Below are 21225 nucleotides of genomic sequence, written 5' to 3'. Positions count from 1 at the left end.
GCAGGTTGGCTGGGCCTCAGTGGACATTGACCAAGGCAGCTATTTCCAACACTATGAGTAGCCAACTCTAACTCCACCCACCCCAGGCGCCCCCCCCCACCTGGCAGCTGCAGTCTGCCCAGCTGAGCCTAGACCAGGCTGGCTGTAGTCCAGCTGGCTACGTAGCCTGGGACACTTTTCTAGACAAACTGGTTTTTCCCTCTGGCAGGCAGCCCAAAAAGTAGCGCAAATTCTCTCCCAGCCCGAGGCTGGGGAGGCTCTAGCTGCCTGTTCTAGACGCCCAGGATTGTACCCCCTGTCTTCAGGGAAGCCTGTTGTGAAAGCAAGTACCCACCCCACCTTGCTGCTAGGTCTTGCCTAACTCAGTAAGAAAACTTCTGGAAGATAAAAGCCGGAGGCTGGGTTAGTCAGATTCTCTCTGTACAACAGCCAAGCTGCCCCGATGGGGGGCAAGACCTCTCTAAGGCTCTGTACTAGGGTTCAAGGAAAGCCAAGAGGACCATAGCTCCCATGTTAAGTTTGTGGCTGTGCTGCTCCCGCAGATGGCAGAAGACAGGCAGAGCTGGCAGTGGGTATACAGCAAAGGCTAGAGTGGGCAGACAACAGTTAAGGAGGCCTGGAGGCTCAGGTTTCCATGTCCTCGGCAGCCCTGACTCCACTGTCGTCTCCTCTGTGGTCCTCATAAGTTTATTCCGGAGTGAAGCTCTGTATGATTAGTAATGGTCTCTCCCCTCTCTGGGCCTCAGTTTCCCCGTCTGTCCATAGGAGGCAGGTCTGGATCATTCTTTCAGCAAACTGTCTGCCAGGCTCTGTGTTGAGCCCAGCAGATGCGCTGCCTGGAATGCATCTGGAGGTTCTAAGGAGAGAAGTGGGGTTCTGCACCCCGTCTACTCCCAGATCAAGAAACGACTTGGCAGATCTGGCCTGGCGGGGCCCAGCGTTCTGCAATGTCCCTGGCTCAGCGTCCACTTAGAACAGACCCCGGCTCTCCAGGAAAGGTGCCCCTGCGGCCCCCTCGGTTCCCTGCGCGCTGCTCCAGCAGCGGAGCTCAGCGCTCCAGCGCTACGCGACTGGTTCCTTGGCAACCTGGGAGGAATCCAGCTGCAGCTAAGGCTCTTCTCCCCTCCCACCGCCTCCTACTGCGGGAGCCGGGGGCGGAGGCTGCCAGCCCCATTATAAAAAGCTGCCGCGGCTAGCGGCGGAGGCACTACTCCGAGCTAAGAACGCTGCCCAGCTTCCTGGCCCGCCGAATTCCTGCACTCCAGCCATGGCTCCCTCGCTGTTCGCGTGGCTGCTGCGCCTGGCCGCGTTTTTCCATCTGTGTACCCTGCTGGCGGGTGAGTGGGTCCCGATCCTGCCTTGGGAAGAAGGGAAGGTTGTGTTGGGGTGCAGACTGCATCTCCCTGGGGAAATAGGACCCTGATAGTTCCGGCCTTACCGGTGGCTACTGGAGATGGAGGGAGGGGGGCAGCTCCGAGGGTCTGTGGGAGGCTTAAGGTATATGGAGAGGAGAGTGAGGGCTGGGAGAAACCTGAAGAGGCTCCTGGCTGGCGGAAGCGAGCTGGTTCCTCCTACTGAGGTTAACTATAACCTGTATAAACCCTGGCTCGGGGCCAGGGATGAAGAGTGAGGACTTTCCCCTGCCCTGTTCAAGGCCCCTTGGAGTAGTTAAGGTCAAGGTCACTGCAGCTCACGGATGGGGCTTGTCTCTGTACTGGCATGTCGTCCCTCTGTCTGGGTCTCCCCATCATCCTGGTCACCTCCTCCAAACCCAAGCTTAGAAAAATATTTTATCTCCACCGAATTGCTTTCTGGAGTCCAATACCTCGTAGTACAAGGTATTCTTACGGACATGGGGAAGATGGAGATCCAGAGACAGTTAGAGATCCGCCTGAGGATGCTCAGCCAGCACGCAGGGCAGGAGAGGGTGATACCCAGGGACTTAATGGAGGAGAGAGCAGCAGGCTTGCCCACCGTCTCTGCTGGCCATTCCACCTCTGCTGACCTCCAGAGCTCCATTCTCAGGGAGGGCCTAGGCGATTTGGCAGGTGGACCCTCAGAGAAGGTGGCACTTTGCCTTTTGGGCTCACAGCAAAAACTGGGAGAATCAGAGCAACCCCCAGCTTCCAGGATATCTCCATGGAACTAAATAACCATGTCACAGGGAGCTGGTGGGTGAGTGGGTGGGGAGTGGGGGGTGGTTGGATAAAATTGTGCCTAGCTTTCTGCTGCCTGAGCCCTAGCCCCCAGGCCTGGATATTTGGGGACAGTGAGCATCGGGAAGCAGGAATCCAATGGAGGCTGCTTTGCCATCATCTCACAGTGTGTCCCTGAGCTGGGTCTTGACTTCTCTGGTCTCAACTGCCATACTGGTCAATGTAGCCATTTCCTCACTGGTGAGAAGGCTCCAGTGTCTAGGGAGGAGGCATTTTGGAAGGAGGGTGTGTGTGTGTGTCTGTGTGTCTGTGTGTCTGTATGGTCGGGGGAGATCACTTTTACTAAGCTTGGAGGGAAATCCTAGGAGAGACTGGAAAGGAGACCCTGAATGTTTGGTGTCTGCTGGCTTTGCTAAGATATGGTCAGCATGATGCAACCCTCAGTCTCTTCTCCCCTTGAATAGGTATTTAGCTAGTCCACCCTGGGGCTCCCCAGCGTGGGGTGTCTCAGGCGTTAGGGCTGCTGCAGGCTTGTGCGTGGCTGGTGCAGGGCATCTGCGTCAGTCCCCAGATGTGGGTCTGCGGGGCTGTGTCAGGCGATCCAGTCCTTCAGTGCTTTATGTAACAAACCTGCAAATGCAAGCTGGAGCAGGGAAGGCTGCTTCTCCCCAGCACTGACGCATTCACTCCCACTCAAGTCTCTGCAAGAAAGAGAAAAGGGGGGGAAAAGATCTGCTTTCAGCTGTTACAGACCGCTTCCCCCATCCTCGGTGGGGGTGGAGGGGGCAGGGGCGGACAGCTTCGGTGTCAGATCGAGGGCCCTGTGGATTTAATTAGAAGCTCCCCCACTTCTCTGTTGGTCGAGGGTTTTATAGGTCATAAAGCACTTCTGCGTGCATCTTGTCCATTCATTCGGCAAAGGTGAGCATGACACCTGCTGTGTGGCAAGCACATTTCTGGGTGCTAGGACCACAACAGTGAATAAAGGGGCCAAGGAGCCTGGCTCTCAGGGTGCTGAGATTTCACTGCGGTACACAAGAATAAACCCGTAAGCCATTTGGTCCATGAGAAGGAAAAAGCATGGGGGGGGGGAATTTGTGTTGCTTGCTCGGTTTTTGTTTTGTTTTTTGAGACAGGGTCTTTCCCTGTAGCCCAGGCTGGCCTCAAACTCATCTTCCTCCTGCCTCGGGGTCCCAGGAGAGGGCTATAGGAAGTATGTTGACATGTATGAGAAGAAGGTTAGGGAATGGACGAGCTCTCTCGAGGGTGATGGTCCTCCCAGGTGATATTTGGCAACTTCCAGAGACTGTTTTTTTCTTTTTTTTTTCATTATTACAAATGTCCCGATATTTTCAGTTCCTGGCATAGAGTGCACAGCCTCAGCCTCCACAACGAGGAATGAGTAGATCCAAAATGTGAGCAGCGTGGCCTTTGAGAAAAGCTGCCCCAAGGGCAGAATGGTCCAGCCATTACAAAGCTTCTAGTCTCTAGCCACTCCATACTGTCATGTCCCTCTTAAAGGTGAGAGAACTAAGGACCCAAATGACTAAAGGTTCAAACTATCTCTGTTAGTGTTCCCAGGGTCCAGCGTGTTGTGGCAGTCCATAAGGGACAACCTGAAGCATACTTCTCCCAGGAAGCCTCCCCTGATTAGTCCTCACATTTGAAAGTTATCTCACATTCCTGTAAATCCTAGTATGTTTGTGAATAGCCAGAATCTGGGGCTTTGCCAGGATTACGCAACTGGAACAGCTAGGAAGAAAACCAGCTCTGCCACAAGTAGGCTGTGTTCTGGGCAAGTGGGTGAACCCTCTGATCTTCAGCTTCTGCACCCATCTGTGAGAAGAGGATAATAAGAGCAGGTGTGGGGGGGGCGTGCGTGTGTGCGTGCGTGTGTGCGCGCGCGCTGAACAGGGGATCTGAAACACAGTCACAGCACCTCGTCTTCTTACCTGCCTGTAAGACCCTCCCATGCCTCACAGCACCTAGATGAGGGCCTGGCAAGCACAGGGAGCCAGCAGTTGGTTGCCTCAGTAAACCGTGATCACTCCAAACACCAGCACGTACAAGAGGGCTCTAGGCTGTGTATAGATTCAGAAGTAATTGAAGCCAGTGCTGGCTGACTCAGGGAATGCACGCATGCATGCATGGCTGCATAGATTCATGCATGGATGGACAGATGGATGACTGGTGAGTGGATTGGTGACAGGCAGTGGGTGAAAAGAAACTGATGGGTGGGTGAGGCTTTGAAAGAATGGCAGATGGGCAGGTGGGTGAGTAGGGTAGGTAGATGGGTGGGTGAGGATGAGTAGGAATAAGAAGGTAGCTAGGAGAAAGGAAGAAAGTAGGAGGGTAAAAAGATGGGTGGACGGACAGGTGGGCAGATGGATGGATGGACAGACGGACGGACGGATAAGTAAATGTGTGCCATGGGTGGGTGGCTATATCTAAAGGAGGGACAAGTAGATTGAAATCTTTGTTTTATGAATAGTTACTGAGTACCCATGTTGTGGTCAGTGCCAAGATACACGGTGGCCATTTGACAACCCAGCCCAGACCTGTAGCCCAAACTTCCTTTCCCCACAAGGTGGGGTGGCTCACGGCCAGGGGGTGATGGGGCAAAGTCTGGGTGTGTGCTTGCCTCTGGCTAGTTCTTTTTTAAGACAACCGGCCTCATGCATGCCAGGAAAACACCGTATCCCTGAGCTCCACCTAGCATCCTGTGTCCATTCTTGGCAAGATGATGTGTGTTTGCACACCCATATGTGTGAAAGTATTTGTGCACACACAGTGTGTTTTCATGGGTGCTGTGGAGGACCTAGGCTCCCAGGTCTTAAAGCCTGAGTCAGCATAACCTTTGCCCAAATCTAGAACTGAGCTCTTCTTCATTTTTTTCTCTCTCTAATTTTCATGAATACACATGGGGCAGATGGCAGGACTCTGTGCTGGGGATTTAGAACAGAGGTTCACAACGTGTGGGTCGCGATGCCTTGGAGGTCAAATGACCCTTTCATAGGGATCACCTACAACCATCTATATCAAAATATTTATATTATGATTCATAACAGCAGCAAAATTATGGTTATGAAGTAGCACCACAACCTGGTGCTAGTGGATTAAGGATTGAACGTTAGGAAGATTGAGAATCACAGAATTAGAAGGGAACTGACAGAAATAGAAAGTAAAGAATGTGACATGTTTTTATCAAATAGCTGGGCTTATCCACTCACAGAAACCCTTGCCCGAGGGCTTCTGCTATGTAGCTATTTGCATGCCTCTACTCTTCCCTCAGCTTTTCTCCTGAACTCCTTATTCCAAACACAGGCGGGCAGGCCCGGTAACCCTGGGCACATCTGTGTTTCCCTTAGATTCCTCTCCCCTGCTGTGATTTCATTTTAAAAATTAAATGCTTCCTGGCCAAGCATGGTGGTCCACACCTTTAATCCCAGCACTTAGAAGGCAGAGGCAAGTGGATCTTGGTGAGTTCAAGGCCAGCCTGGTCTGCGTAATGAGTTCCAGGACAGCCAAAATTACATAGAGAGATCCTGTCTTGAAAAACAACAACAACAAAATTAAATGCTTCCTAGGTGCCAGACAAAAGGAGGTTTATAGATAAAGGTTTATTTTTATCAGCTCAAAACAACTCCAGAGGCTGAGACTCTTTGCTGTTTGTCACAGTATCAAGGGATGACCCAGATGTGGGTCAAGGGCTCTGGCTGGGGGAATAGCCTGAAGAAGCTGAAATGGGGGTGGGTCACCAGATGCCCAGGGGTCCTTCTGACTGGGGGCCTCTGTGGATTCAGGTCAGCACCTCGGTTTGTCGAAATGCAAAGTCAACTGCCAGAAGATGACCTCACCAATCCCAGTGGCTCTGCTCATCCACTACGAGCTGAACCAGGAATCCTGCGGCAATCGCGCCATCATGTAGGTATCACTCACGGCCTCAGAAGGTCCTGACATCCCAGCCCTCTCCTGCCTGCCTCACCCCGGGCTTCCTGCCAAAGGCCTTGGCAAGCACCCCCCCCTGTTCCAGGCCCACAGGCTCCTTCACTAACCTTAAGATCAGTGGCAAACAACAGAGGTAGGGAATGCCTTCCTGGATGGACGGTCCACTGTTGTGTCCAGGGCAACACCCAGGACGGTCCTGTTAACACAGCCCTCAGCCCCCTAGATCCCATGGGGAGGTTGAGCAAAGTGGCCTGCCAGAGTGGGACCCAGACGCCAGCAGGTCAGCCAAGGGCCCTGGTCACTTCATACCTCTACACCTCAGTTTCCTTACCTGGGAGATGGGCAGCAGGAGGGTGAGAGGAGGAGGGGGATTTAAAATGGTGGGCAAAACACTTGAAACAAAAGACACAAGCATGGCCATCACCGAGTAACAGAAGAGCAGAGCCCTCAGTGCCTCTGGGAAGGAAACAGGCCCAGTCGGTCATTTCTACCTGGCCGGTTTGGTCCCTTGCTCCTTAAGAGGCACATGGTGAGTATTGCCCATTTTCTCAGTCCTGAGTCCCTTCCCCAGGACTGTCGGGTGACCCCCTGAGAAGCCTCAGCCACTCAGGAAATGAGCAGTGCCCTTTTTTAACTCCGGCTCTGCTAGCGGAAGTCCAGCGTTTCCTGTCCCCTAAACAGCTCCCCCAAAGAGTGCAGTTCGAATTCCTGGCCGCCCTCTCTGCTACCCCGGCAAGGATTGATTCTTCTAGATATCCTGCAAATACTTGCTTCTGTCTTCTAAGGGAAGTGGAAGAGACGAACATGACACACTTGGGCTTCCCAGCATACCCTGCTGGGCACGATTCTTTACTTGTCGGCCTCATCTCCCCACCTGTTAGATGGGGTTAGCACAGGGGCTGCCGTACAGACTGTGTGAGCTGCAGAGGCCCTAGTCCTGAGCTGCTGTTGGGGCGAAGCAGCCATAAGCTCTACATATAGACCACACTCAAGATCCCCATGAGGATACCATATGGCTTCGGCTCTGAAAAGCTGCTTGAGCCCAAGGACAAACCCTAGGGGAGGAAGTTGGGATCCAGGGAACAGCCATCGCCATGGGACAGGGATCTTACTCACGGGATCTTTCCAGAGCTGGGAAACCCACCTTGTCACATACCTGGCGATTTTCCCAGGAGATCAGAGTCCAGAGCCCCATGGTAGTGATGTGGTTATCACAGTGGTTCTCTTTAAATGTTACAGCGCATGCTCTGACTCAAGTGCGTTCTCTAGACAGCTTACCCTTTATTTTGCTTAGCAATATCACAGAAGCAGGGTCCCCATTTGCCTGGGACTTTCCTGGTTTGGAAAGGGGAAGTCCCTTGGGCTGAGAGTGCCTGAAGCTACAGTTCATCTGAGGTGATGGGTTTCCCTCCAGACCGCAGGCACTCGTATCTCAGCTAAGGACTAGGAGACATACGGAATGGTGTGGCCCAAAGCCTCATGCTCAGCAAGCCAGGACGTCTGGCCTGCAGGGCATGTGGACAGTGCCCCCACACCACACCAGCCTGGCTGCTTAGAATCTGGGCATCACAAGCCCCCTCTCTTCCTTATAGCCTGGAGACGAGACAGCACAAAATCTTCTGTGCTGACCCAAAGGAGAAATGGGTCCAAGACGCCATGAAACATCTGGACCGCCAGGCCGCTGCCCCGATTCAAAATGGTGGCAAGTTTGAGAAGTGGGTCAACAATGTGACACCTAGGATGACCCCGGCCACCAGGGGACTGTCCCCATCTGCACTGGCAGAGCCTGAAGCCACAGTGGAAGGCCTTACTTTGGAGCTGACCACTATTTCCCAGGAGGCCCGGAGGCCCGTAGGGACTTCCCAAGAGCCACCAGCAGCAGTGATTGGATCATCTCCCTCAACTCCCAAGGCTCAGGATGCAGGGCTTGTGGCCACACCTCAAAGCACTGGCATTTTTGAGGGGGCTGCCATCTCTACCACCATTTGGCAGAGTTCTGCTGTCCACCAATCTGGATCTAGCCTCGGGGCTGAGGAAAAGGCTACTGAGGCCCCCTCCACTCCAGCCCCATCTACCCAGGTGCCCACCACCTCACATTCAACCCCGGAGGAGAATATTGGGTCTGAAGGCCAGCGCCAGCGGGTCCAGGGACAGGACCCCAGTCCAGAGAAGTCTCTAGAGCTGGAGGAGACCATTCCTGCTCTCCAGGACAGGGGGCCTGGCAACACAGTCCATCCTTCATTGGCCCCCATGTCCCCTGAAGAGACCCCCAGCCCAGAGCTGGTGGCCTCAGGCACTCAGGCTCCCAAGGTAGAGGAGCCCATCCATGCCTCGGCAGATCCCCAGAAATTGAGCGTGCTTATCACTCCTGTCCCTGACTCCCAGGCAGCCACCCGGAGGCAGGCAGTGGGGCTACTGGCTTTCCTTGGCCTACTCTTCTGTCTGGGGGTCGCCATGTTTGCCTACCAGAGCCTCCAGGGCTGTCCCCGCAAAATGGCAGGGGAGGTGGTAGAAGGCCTCCGCTATGTCCCTCGTAGCTGCGGCAGTAACTCATATGTCCTGGTGCCAGTGTGAGCTACCTGCCTACCCATGTCCATAGTTTGATTCAGACAGCTGTCTGGGGACCCCCATCCTCATACCCACCCTCACCCACGCAGGGGAATTGGGAATGGGGAGGCTGGATCCTCCAGGGGCCATGTGCCCCAAGCCCCAAGTTGTGGCCCTGGAGGCTACCCTTAACCATGACTCCCTTATCAGAGACAGCCGGTGGCCTTCCGGCTGCCCTGTATTCAAAAGACTCCTCTGCTGCTGGCTGGTCAGAGGGACCCCTTGACATCCCAACCCCAGCGAACAATTATTTATTGACTTCCCAGCCCGTTTCCTGTGAGCACCGTGGTCCACCCATCTCACGAGCAGCAGGCCAGGCCTATCTGCCTGTCCCCCTTCCCTCCTCTCGTCTCCTGTGTTTGCTGCAGTCGCCAGCCCTCCTTTCTCCCTGGCCAGCTGCGGTGCTATCTCTCCCTGTCCCCTGTACAGAGCACACCGCCGTCACCATCAACACCGTGCCGTGTCTTTTCTTGCATGAGGTTAACGCTGTGTTTCTTGGAGCTCTCTGGGAAGGGGGACAAGCTTGCGTGAGGTTTCGAAGCGTTCCTCCCCAGACCTCGCTGTGCCGTGAAGGCATGCTGTGTCTGAAGGAAGGCTCTAGTCCCCACTCAGCTACCTGAACAACAGAGTGCCCCACCTGTAAAAGAAAAGAAGCGAGGCCCAGAGACGGCAATGACCCTGGTATCACCTTCCCTGAGGTCCCTGTCCTCATTCCTGGATGCAGCCCCCCCCCCCATCAACAATAACAGTCACTGCCATCCCACTGGAGTGACACCTTTGCACCCTGGGACTCTGAGGGCTGGCAAGGGGTGACTTGAGAGTGCAGATCCTACCCTGTAGGCCCCCAAATGGAGGCTGATGTGCAGAAACAGGCCAACTCAGAAGGCACCCCTACCCCGCCCCCCAAGATTACAGCCACAGGTCTGCCCTGCCTGAAGAACAAGCCACAGAAGGAAGGGGGTAACAAGACCCCCAGGAGGCAGAGGATCCAGGGTAAGCCCCTGGAGCCGCCACACAACTGACTTCAGTTTAGGGACTTGCACGTGCATGGACACAGCCGAGATCATTCAGAGGCCGGATCCTTTCCCACCTCCCACCAAGGTCTGACCTTTGCCCCACTGTAGGCAGAGCCAGTCTCCAAGAGCCCTGTGAAATTTTCCAGAAGGGACTCTGCCCTGGGCACAAGGTGACTGTGGAAGCAGGGAGCAGCTGAGCAGCACCCGAGCTGCCGCTGCAGACCTCGCCCTCAGGGCCCTTGGTGGCAGCTCTCCCCATAGCCCAACCCTCCAACTTCGGAGCCTCCCATGGGCAGGGCTTCACCCAGAAGCCAGTGACTCACTCCTTGGCAGGTGGAAGCCCGGAAGAGTTGGCTGTGTCCCAGAGTGAAGCAGCCCTTGGCGACCCTCCCTCCTGGGAAGCTTGTAGGAGGCTGTGGTCTGTCTCCAGGGTACTCAGTGTAGGCCTGAGGATCAGCAGCCTGAGTGCACAACGTCCTGGCTCCTTCAGTGGGGGGCCTTCAAGGGTTGGGACACCCCCGGTGGGACTATTTGGTTCCTCCCAGCAGGATGTGGGCCGAGACAGTCTGGGGAGGACTTTGGAAGGAGTTGGTGAGTCCTTCAGCTTTTTCAAGCACCATTAACCAATGTCTGTGTCATTTTGTATTTTACTAATAAAATTTAAAAGTCTTGTGAATCGAATAAGGGTGCTTTTCTCTGGGGCAGGCCTTGGGGCGGGGGAGGAGGGATGAAACAGGAGAAGGGGCAGGTTCTGAGACCCTGTCTCTAACTCATTTGCACCAGGGGCAGGGGTTTTCACAGAAGGCACTGAAGGCGGGAATTAAGGACTGGGCCCAGGCCTGGCTCAGTGCTGCCTTACTGCATGGTGGCCAATGCCGCCACCTCCCTGAACCTCTATGCACATGTGTGTGGCTGGTCTCTTGATCCGGCAACACTCAGGATCCCTGTGGGTGACCCAGGAACCACCACCTGATACTGCTGTCACTTCTATGATGTCCACATTTTCCTCTATGGTGTCTTTTCTCAGTCCTGGCTCATAGAAAGATGAGAGAGGGACTAGCTCTTCTCAAGAAACCAGAAAGCTCATAGACAGGACCCAGGTGTAAGCTATTCGGTGGCCCTTTAGCTTTTCAGTGCACGTCATTAGAGCTGCTGTGTGCAGTTGTGCAGGTTGAGACAAGGGTGTCACAAGTCCAGCTTATGATATACAATCTTTTGTGAATTCTAAGATAAACATATCAGTGGCTTAGCATGACTTAATTAGCAGGGGGTTCTTCCTTTTTCTTTCTTTCTTTCTCTCTTTCTTTCTTTCTTTCTTTCTTTCTTTCTTTCTTTCTTTCTTTCTTTCTTTCTTTCTTTCTTTCTTTTTCTTTCCTCTGTTAAATCCCAGGCCTCAAGCATGTATTGTGCTCCTGACTGGCACCCTTGGCTCTCTTTTTGATGTTTTGTTTTGAGACATTGTCTGAGTTGCTCAGACTGGCTTTGAACTCATTCTGTAGCCCAGGCAGGTTTAATAATCCTCCTGCCTCAGCCTCTTTAGTAATTAGTAGCAGGTTTTCTCCACCGAAGAAATAAGCCAATTCAAGCCAAATTAAAAGTGAAAAAGCAGGTTTATTTGGGGGCTGTGCTCAGGTGGGTTCGCTGGTCTCAGAGAACGAGGTCAGGTAAATAGCGAGGCAGATGATGGGGCAGAGAGAAGGAGCTTGCACATTCAGGAAGAGAGAAATGCAGAAAGAGAGAAGGAGAGAGCACTAAGTGTCTCTAGGGGAGGGGAAACCCAGTCCCTGGACTAGAAATTTCAGGGTACAAGGTGGGGTATGCCAGCCATACCCTGTAACACGTAGGGACTGAGGGATGCTGGGAGAACCTGGAGGCCAGGTATGATTTGATATATAGGCACCTCTGCCAATAACATCTTAGATTCAGTGTCTACATTGTAGTTTTAAAATTGGAGGCAGCGTGGGGCTGGAGAGATAGTTAAGCAGTTAAGAGCACACAGGTTTGGTTCCCATTATCTACAGAAAACAGCTCATGGGGATCTGATGTTTTCTTCTGGCCTCAACAGGCAGCTAGTATACTCATGCAGACTCTTAAACATAAAATAAAGTAAGTAAGTCTTTGAAAATAAAATCAAGAAGTTGGACACATCCGCAGAAAGATAGGATCCCGTAGTCCTATGTTCCCTCAAAGTGACGATGGGGGTTGGGAGTGGGAGTTAGAGCCTGCGCATTAGGTGACCTTTACACTTCAGCCATCCACCACTCTCACTGGGCTCCACCAGTTGCCATTTGTCTTCATCATCTTCTTGGTTTTCTGTGGTGAGGATATTTTTTTAAATAATTTATTTATTTTTATTTTATGTGCATTGGTGTTTTGCCTGCATGTATGTCCATGTTAGGGTGTCAGATCTTGGAGTTACAGACAGTTGTGAGCTACCATGTGGGTAGTGGGAATTGAACCCTGGTCCTCTGGAAGAGCAGTCAGTAACTCTTAACCGCTGAGCCATCTCCAGCCCTGTAAGGATATTTTTCTTGGTGGGTCCCCCTCGTTTCTATCAAAAACACATCAAGGAAAGGCAGACGATGATTTCACTTCCCTCACTTCTGGGGCCTCTCAACAACCCTGTTGTTTCCTGCTGGTTTGCATCAGGAGCAGGTCTCTGCAGCTCCTGAGGACAAAGGCTGCCTTCCCATACCCTTGTGAGCTGCAGTCAGCTCTCCCTCTGTGATGGGAGCTCTTCAGGCCTGCATCCTCCTGACCTGGTTCCCACATCCACGAAGGAAGCACCACAGCTCCTCCCAGGCTCTGCCCCCCCCCCCCCCCCCCCCCGTGGCTCCAGGGGCTTTCAGCTGCCTTTGCTGGAGGTGCGGGTAACATCTAAGGCTGGTTCAGGAAGAGGAAGGGGGTGGGGAAACCTGGATCCCGGTTCAGGCCTCCCCAGGGACCTTGCAGGCAGTGACCTCTTATTTTCTCTTTCAGTTAGCAAGCTAGACTCAGCCAAGGCAATTGCTACCACCCATGCCAAGTTTGAAAGGGCACTTATTCTGAAACTCCATGCAATCATGCTGATAATAGCCACTCTTTCTTCATGGTTTCCACGTGCCAGGCTATGTGCCAAACTCTTCCGGCAGTGAGCTTTACCATGAAAGGAAAGTTTGCAAAGGATGTGTGAACTCGGGCTCAGGGCACAGCTCAATGGCAGAGCATCTGGCCTTTTCCCAGCGTGAGATCTGAAGGTGTGTGTCTCGCTCCAGAGCTGACACATGACAGAGCCTTTCTCCAGAGTTCAAATCGTTTGTGTGTGTGTGTGTGCTTTTTTTGAGACAGGGTTTCTCTGTGTAGCCTTGGCTGTCCTAGACTCATTTTGTAGACCAGACTGGCCTTGAACTCACAGAGATCTGCTTGCCCCTGCCTCCCAGAGTGCTGGGATTCCAGGCTTGAATCATGCCTGGCTCAGAGTTCAAGTCTTAAGGAATGTGTCATTGGGCTTGTGGGGAGAGGGGTGTTTCATTTTGCTTTTTGAGACCAGCTCTCCCTGTGTGGCCCAGGCTGGCTTTGATGCTGTCTCCCTGACCTCTTTTTACTTACTACAGTGCAAGGAATCCAACAGGCAGAGAGGGACAGAGAGCAACCTACCAAAACCTTGATGGTCTACCTTCCATCTCACCCTTCCAAGTGCCAGGATGTATGCCACCATGCCCAGCTTGGCACTGTTTCTGAAAGCACTAGCCATGGACCCTTAAATGTGTAGTCTCCTGAGCCCCCTCAGACCTCCTGCACTCTGCCCCTAGGAGTGCAGGCCTAGGACTTGTATGACATTAAGCCACAGCCCCTCTTCCTCTCCGTTTGGTCAGAGTTTTAGGGTCCACTGCAGCAGGTACAACCCTCTCCCTAGGCCATCAGGGACCTCAGGCAGCAGCCAGCTTCACCCCTCCCACCTTAGGCCCTTCGCACCTAGATCCCTTTCCGTCTGGGTTCCACTGTGCATTCCCCAGAAGGGCAAGGCCAGACAGAAAAACACACAAATGAATGGCTGGGAATTTCCAGCTTTGAGTCGAATAATACATGTTTTGGAGGAGAGAGAGAGAGAGAGAGAGAGAGAGAGAGAGAGAGAGAGAGAGAGCTGCATGTAGTATATATGTTCAAGCATGGTATGTGAGTACACACAGCTGCTGTGAGGGGGTAGGGGGGAGACCTCAGGGGCCTCAAAGGCCCATGCATATGTGCTCAGTAAATGATGACTCAACTTCCAGGACTTGAAACAAAACCTAGTTCCAAAACAAAAGCCAGTTCTAGGCTGGCTTGCCTGAAGCAGCAGCCAGGCTCAGGGCCTAGGACCCCTGAGAGACCTCTGTAATGTCAATACACTGTAGCCATGCCTCCGAGGCCAGGAGAATTCCAGAGCAGATGCTCTTTCTTAGCCTCCAGGGGACCCTGCTGCCCCCAGGGGGGCAGGATAGAACTGTTCAAGATGAGTGCCTTGTCTCTAGCACTCGTTCAAATAAAAACACAATAAAACATGGGGCTTGCTGGCTGTATGACTTTAGCCCAGTTACTTAACCTCCCTGGACCTTGTTTTTCTCTTACATAAAAGAGAAATATAAATACTAATCTCAGGGGTAAAGAAGCCACTAAATAACCCTCAGCGAACACTCAAGACAAATGATATGCCCAGTGGGGTTCCCCAAAATCCATATTTCCTAATGCTTTGAAACTGCTCCCCTCCCCCTGCTTCTTGACATTGGGGGCTGAAGAAAAGGCTCTCCCACCCAGGGGACCTGAGTTCAGCTCTCTGCACCCACGGCAGGCAGCTCAGAACTGCTTGTAACAATAGTTCTTGGAAATCTGATGCCCTTTTCCAGCTTCCAAAGGTACCATATCATGTACACATACACAGAAATACATATAACACACATAAATTAACAATAAAAGAAATCCTCAAAAAAGAATAAAAAGACAAGGCCTCATAAGGGTGGGGCTGGCCATGAAATTAGCATGTTGCCGAGGGCAACTATGCATTCATAATCTTCCTGCCTCTTCCTCCCATTCCTGATGGGGGGAGTGGAGAGCAGGATATCACATGTTGCTGACCTCAAATTGTTGGGCAGAGGATCCTCTCAGCCTCAGCCTTCCAAGGGTCTGGGAATACAGGATTTTGTTATTGGGTATTCAAATAAGAGTATATATAGAATTACAGGGTGACCATAAATAAATATAGTCTTCCTGGTCTTCAGGAAAGTAAAAAAAAAAAAATACTGTGGTCTCCAAACCAGACAGTGTTCATGTTTGCCGGTGGCTATAATTCCAGCATCAGAGAGGCAGAGGCAGGAAGATTGCTGAGAGTTCAAGGCCAGCCAGATCTAAAGTGGACTGTTCAAAAGAAGGAAGAAAAAGAGGAAGAGGAAACAGAGGGAGGGAAGAAGATGGGAGAAATTAAAAAAAAAAATTTAAACAGATAAGAATAATCTGAAAGTTGGAGCTGGAGAAATGGCTTAGTGGTTACAAGCTCTGGTCGCTCTTCCAGAGAACCCTGGGTGCAGTTCCCAGCACCCGTATGGCAGTTCATCACCATCTCTTCTCCAGTCCCAGATTCCCAGGGAACCTGACACCATCTTCTGACTGCCTTAGGTACTGCAGGCACATGAAACACAAATATACATCCATACACAAAACAAAAATAGGTAAAATCTCAAAAATGAATAGTCTGTAATTTTCACTGTTTCCCCCTAAGATAATACTTGCTGCTCACATTAATAGACGTTTTCTCCCCTCTGTTGTTTTGAACTTGATAAAGTAAAAATTATTGAATCACAAATAATTCAAACCAGACAATTAAGATGCTTGGACAGAAAGAGAAGTTGCGGCTTTGCTTTGTTTTTTGAAGTTTTCAAGTCCTTGGAGACTGGGGTTGTTTTGACATGTCTGGCTTGCTGCCTCTCAGGCATATGACCTGACACTCCTCTTGGGCTGGTGGGGCTGAGCCAGCAGCTCTGGTGAGTGAGAGGGGAAGCAGTGTGTGAACTTGGCGGGAGTTTGCAGTAGCTAATCAGACAGGCACTCATCAAAGCTCTCCGCACTGTAGGCAGCAAGTGGAGTCTTAAGTGTTGATGTGGCCCTGTCAAGGACCAAGGCCTCAGCTGCATGGGCGTGGCAAAGCCGTCCCCAGGCAAGACTCAGACCTTGCTTGAGTCCACATTCAAGTATTGACAGTGTGCAGAAAATGTCACTAAGGTTTTTCTCCCCCAACGCCCACGTTTATGGCCTAAGGACTGCAGAGCCCCTGAGGAGCCTGCTCCTACTGAGATTAGCTGGCTCCTTGTTCAGCTGTATGCAATAACCCTGCCTCTTTATTTATCTGTAACAATCCCACCTCCTTGTTCAACTGTATATCCACTAAGATAGAGTTTCTTGGGTGCTGGGGCTTCTCCATCCGATGTTTCTGTCATTTCTTCATCACCTCCAATCAGGGTTCTGGGACAGACGCCATGCAGAGAGAGGCACGGTACCACTGGCCCAGCCTCTGCAGTATTTCAGGAAGTACCTGGGTCCCAGAGCAGGAGCGACATGGGGCTTCCGGCTGTGGAAGCGGCCCAACTGATTAACATAGACATGCAGGGTTAGAACAAATAAACTTTGTGGTTTTGACCTGTGAAGGGCTGGAGGGTTCTTATGATTCAGCATAACAAACACATCCGGTTAGCTCTGACACCATCAAGAAAAGACAGGCTCTGCTTGGAGGGTGACTGGGCATGATGCCATTCAAAGGCTGGCACCCTTCTGATCGGGACACGGGTCTTGTATCGAAGGCACTGCAGGCTGGCCTTGAATTTGCTACTTAGCAGGGGATGAAGACCTTGAATTCCCGCTCTTTCTATCTCCAGGGTTCCAAGTGCCAGGAACCTGGCATATACCTGCTTAAGAGGTATCCCTTCACTGGGTAGTCTCTCAACCTGTAGCAGAGGATGGACATCAACCCACACCTCCTGAGGGAATCAATCTTTCACTGTCTGCTACCCCTGAAGGAAATACCAGGCAAGATAGCACTGTTATCCCTCAGGGCCCTCCAACAGTTACCTCTAGACCTATAGCCAGACTTAAGGCAAAACAGGCTCCCTGAGGGGAGGCAGAAAGAAAGTGTAGTCCATGAGGAGATGCGCTGCGCCACTAAAGAGCTTAATGAGTTGCTGATACAAGCAGAAATCTGGGGAGTTTGTGTGGGAATGGATGTTGAGAGTGTCAGATAACGGTGAGGGAACATGAACGTGGCCAGGCTGAGTTTCTTGATATGGGCCACTGAGTGGAGATTCTGGGCTTGATGTGGAAACGTGAACACTTAATCACGGTGGTAAACGTTTGTTTGATTACTTGTCTGGATCATTTGTCAAAAACTGGCCTATTGCACCGGACTCGGTGGCACATACCTGTAATCCCAGCACTCAGGGAGGCAGAGGCAGGTGGATCTCTGTGAGTTTAAGGACAGCCTGGTCTACAAAGTGAGTCCAGACAGCCAAGGTTCCACAGAGAAACCCTGTCTTGAAAAACAAACAAACAAAAAGATGGCTTACAGAAAAAAAAAATGTAACAATGACTTACAGCCCTTGTCTTAGTGTTGACTGCAAAAGGGCCCCAGACAGAGTAGGCCTCCAGCCCTTAGCACAACTGACTCCATGATGGAAGTGCCGTCCAGGCTGTAAAACTCAGCACATAGGCAGCACCATCTGCCAAAACTACACAAAGGCCTAATCCATCAAAGTCTATAGTTCTGGGAAAGCCTCTAAATGTACTGACCTTGCTCTTTGGCTTCTGTAGTTCTACTTCTGGCTAACCGCTTCTGTTAACTGAGTATGGAAACCCAGTTTTTATGCCTGAAAGCTCACCCTAAGAAAGGTGATCCTGAGTCCTAGCAGCCCTCTGTTGAATACCCCACAACACTGATGAAAGGATTTTAAGGCTCAGGGAAACCATAATGCTAGAGTGAGCACTCTTTGTAAAACCTAATCCTCCACAATGGGAAGGCCCGGAAGACATGCTCTTCACTAACCCTATAATACACAAAATGGTGAGAGGACACCAGCACATTTGAAAAGCTCTGTCGTTAGTTGCCCTTTTCCTTGGTCAGAGCTATTGGGTGAATTAAATGCAATGAGTTTAATTGGGATCCGGAGTAGCAGGGGCCAAGTGGCAGCTCTGAATTGCCAAAGGCAAGGTGATCATAGTTCTCATAATGGTCAGCATGGGCAAAGCAGTGTCCATAATGGCCTGACCTGTGATGGGTAGCACAGGTAAAATGATGTATATAGTAGCATGACCGGTATGGACCTTTAGCACTGGCTAATCGGCCGTGGTATTTCCAGGCATGAAATATATAAGAAGCCTACTGCAGTTTTGCTTATATAAACAGAAAAAAAAAATCTCAAACAAAGTTAAAGAAAGGATACAGTGGATTGTGGCAAAAGGGAATCTAGGCCTGTGGTTGACTTTTCAGATGAGTCAATTTTCAGACCCAGAACCCCTTGAATGAAGGAACAGCCAGGTTCCTCTGAAGAAGAACCTTGACAAAATACCCAAAAGTTTTACTGCCAGCTTTTCCCCAGTCGTTCAGGCTCTATGGCCTTTTACAAGGGTAACTTGTAAGAGGGGGAAAAGAAACAATTAGACTTTCTGGGTCTATTGAATACTGGTTCTGAGTTGACTCTAATTCCAGAATGCGCCAAGAAACATTGTGGCCCTCCAGTCAAAGTAGGAGCTGTGGAGGTCAGGTGATTAGTGGAGTTTTAGCTGAAGTCCGACTCATAGTAGGTTTGCTGCATCACTGAACTCATCCTGTGGTCGTTTCCCCCGTTCCAGAAGATCTAATTGGGACAGATATACTTAGAAATTAGAGCAGCTCCCACACTGGCTCTCTGACCTGTGGAGTAGGGGCTATTATAGAACAGTGAAATGGAGCCTTTGGAGTTCCTTTACCAGTGAAAACAGTGAAGCAAAAAGAGTCTTGCATCCCTGAAGGAGCTGCAGAAATTAGTGCCACCATCAAGGACTTGGAAGGTGCAGGGGTGGTGTCTGTACCTCACCTCCCTCAGACTTTCCTGCTGGACCTGTACGGAAGGCAAATGGATCATGGAGGATGACAGCTGACTGTCCCAAACTTAATCAAGGGTGGAGATGGAAACGGTTCCACTCACTGGCACCCCTAGTGACCCACTAGGACATTTTTTGCTTCCTGCTCCAGAGATTTTAAATTCTGCTAAGTGTTGGTTCCAAGTCCGGAGTGCTCCTGCCTGAAAAGAAAACAAACATTTCACAGAACTGGAAGCTCTGACTCTCCCCCCACCCCCCGCCCCCAGCCACTTTGGGCTTCTGATGCCCTTAAGCCAACAGTCTAAGAAAAGAGTAACAGTGTTAAGAGGGGTGATTGATCCAGACTTCCAGGGGGGAAAAATCAGACTGCTTCTCCAGAATGGAGATAAGGGCACTTTCATCTAGAGTGCAGGAGACGGCTTAGGGCCATCTTGAAGTTATTACGTTCTCCTGATTAAAGTCACCAGGAAACTACAGCGGCTCAATACAGTCAGAAAGACAAAGGGCACAGGCACTTCAGGAGTGAAGACGTGGTCTCTCCTCAGAGGGAAGAACTGAGGCGTGTTGAGGTGCTTGCTGAAGGAGGAAAATACAGACTGGGTGGCAGAGGAAGATGTGAATACCAGCTTGGGCCACGTGACCAGCTGCAGAAACGAGGAGCAAATTGACACGAATGCTTCCGGCCTCTTTTGTTATGAATGTGTCTGTCCAGATGTCTGTTTTCTTCCCTCGATTTTGTAACATCAACCGAGGTACTATCAGTGGTTATCGTATTTACATTCATTATGAGATACTGAAAGAATGTCCCTCAAGCAACATTGCTGTTGCCTTTTCTAAAATGCATACAGTGGTTGAGGTTGTACATGCGATAGCTATGTCGTGTGAGGTGTAATTACCGTGTGGTTATTGCATTATTTGGGAATTAACCATGACATAAGGAGATATGAGTGTGTGACAAGGTGAGAGGGGGTGGCCCTGGGATGGTTATTCTTGTTGTCACTCACACAGCTGGGCACATCTATGAGGGATTTTTCTTGATGGGATCATTTGAGGCAGGAAGAGACACCCTAAATCCAGGACACACCTTCTCATGGAAGCCCATATATAGGACATGGATGAGGGAAACACTTGCTCTTTGCCTGCTTGCCCTCACGCTGTCTAGCAAGTTCATTCCTTCACTGGCATTGAAGCCTACTTCTTTGGGATTGCAACGTATACTGAAGACCAGCTGAGACATCCAGCCTTTTGGACTGAACAACTACTGGATTCTTGGACTTTCTGTGGAGAGAGCCATTGTCGGACTAGCTGGACCATAAACTGTAAGTCATTCTAATGAAGCCCCTTTGTGTACACATATATCATTCCATCAGTTCTGTTACTCTAGAGAACCCCAACTGATACACCCACCACCCCTTTGGTCACACACTTTGTAGATCCTCTTGCCTGGGATACACTCATCCATCTTTGTTCCCCTGCCAACTCCCAGTCACCTGTGAGCTGAGCTCGGCTGTCACTTCTCTCAAAGGCCTTTCTTGACTTCGTTTAATGACAGCCTTCTGTGTTTTCATCTGTAGCTGCTGCCTCACTGTGCTTCTGTAAGCTCCCCAGGGGAGCGGTTGCTGCTCCTCAATCTGTGGTAGTGTCTCCACGGATACTGGAAGTAGTGACAAGGGAAAGGGACAGTCGCCTGTGTCCTTTGGCACTCCCTAACCTGGTCTGTGCTGTACCTCATCTAGCCCATCTGCCTGTGGAGAGCTGCATGTATAGTGGATTTACCTAATTGCCTCCACAAGGCATGAGAAGGCAATGGCCACCAGGGCAATTAATTCACTCAAGTCCCTGTTGAACTGAATGAGCCTTCACCTAACTATCGTATCCTGTCAGGTTATTACTTCCCAGGCCAGGCCAGAACTCCCAGGAAGCCTGGACTGGGACAATGCCCTGCATGTCCTCCAGCCTCCTTAGACAAGTGGCTAGTAAAGGAATCTAGCAGGCCTGAGCTCTGGGCAGCCTGAGAGCCTAAGCTCATTCCCAACCAAACAATTTCCTGGTCCACATTTCTCTTTGCTCGATGCATGGGACCTCTTTCCAGTGGCCCCTGTAGCATCATGGTCACCACCAGATAGATAGGATTGGAGTGCAAGCCACATGGCCCAGGGGTGAGGGAAAGAGCCATTGTCAGTGGCCAGAGCTTCTCTGATCTCATTGGCACCTTCCTGGGAGGTCCATTTAAACAAAAAGCCATGAGCTTTGTTATTATTGTTGTTGTTGTGGTGGTGGTGGTGGTGGTGGTGTGTGTGTGTGTTTTATTGCTGGTGGTAAGGGCCACCAGAGCCTCATGCATGCTAACCAAGCCAGATCTTCATCCCTACTTTGAGCCTTTAGACCAATGGTCTCACATAACTCCTGCCGACACTCAT

General features: G+C 51.1%; 1 protein-coding gene across 1 annotated transcript; it reads left to right on the top strand.

Annotated features, from left to right (window-relative positions):
- The first annotated feature begins 1089 nt into the window (after nt 1-1089).
- Cx3cl1 (C-X3-C motif chemokine ligand 1) lies at nt 1090-10411 on the top strand. The gene is made up of 3 exons (XM_021654987.2): nt 1090-1337; nt 5960-6080; nt 7697-10411. Exons 1-3 carry the CDS (start codon nt 1268-1270, stop codon nt 8676-8678), a joined length of 1173 nt encoding a protein of 390 aa, XP_021510662.1. The 5' UTR covers nt 1090-1267; the 3' UTR covers nt 8679-10411.
- Nucleotides 10412-21225: the final 10814 nt, after the last annotated feature.

Source organism: Meriones unguiculatus, chromosome 10 (assembly GCF_030254825.1).
Source record: "Meriones unguiculatus strain TT.TT164.6M chromosome 10, Bangor_MerUng_6.1, whole genome shotgun sequence".
Taxonomy (NCBI): Eukaryota; Metazoa; Chordata; class Mammalia; order Rodentia; family Muridae; genus Meriones; species Meriones unguiculatus.
This window is presented reverse-complemented; position numbering and strand designations above follow the sequence as displayed.

What these genes read in the sequence shown, in the direction of transcription:
- Cx3cl1 (XM_021654987.2), top strand. Translation starts at nt 1,268, where the DNA reads ATGGCTCCCTCGCTGTTCGCGTGGCTGCTGCGCCTGGCCGCGTTTTTC. An exon ending in TCTGTGTACCCTGCTGGCGG is followed by an intron (nt 1,338 to 5,959) that starts GTGAGTGGGTCC and finishes CTGTGGATTCAG; the next exon opens with GTCAGCACCTCGGTTTGTCG. An exon ending in TGCGGCAATCGCGCCATCAT is followed by an intron (nt 6,081 to 7,696) that starts GTAGGTATCACT and finishes TCTTCCTTATAG; the next exon opens with CCTGGAGACGAGACAGCACA.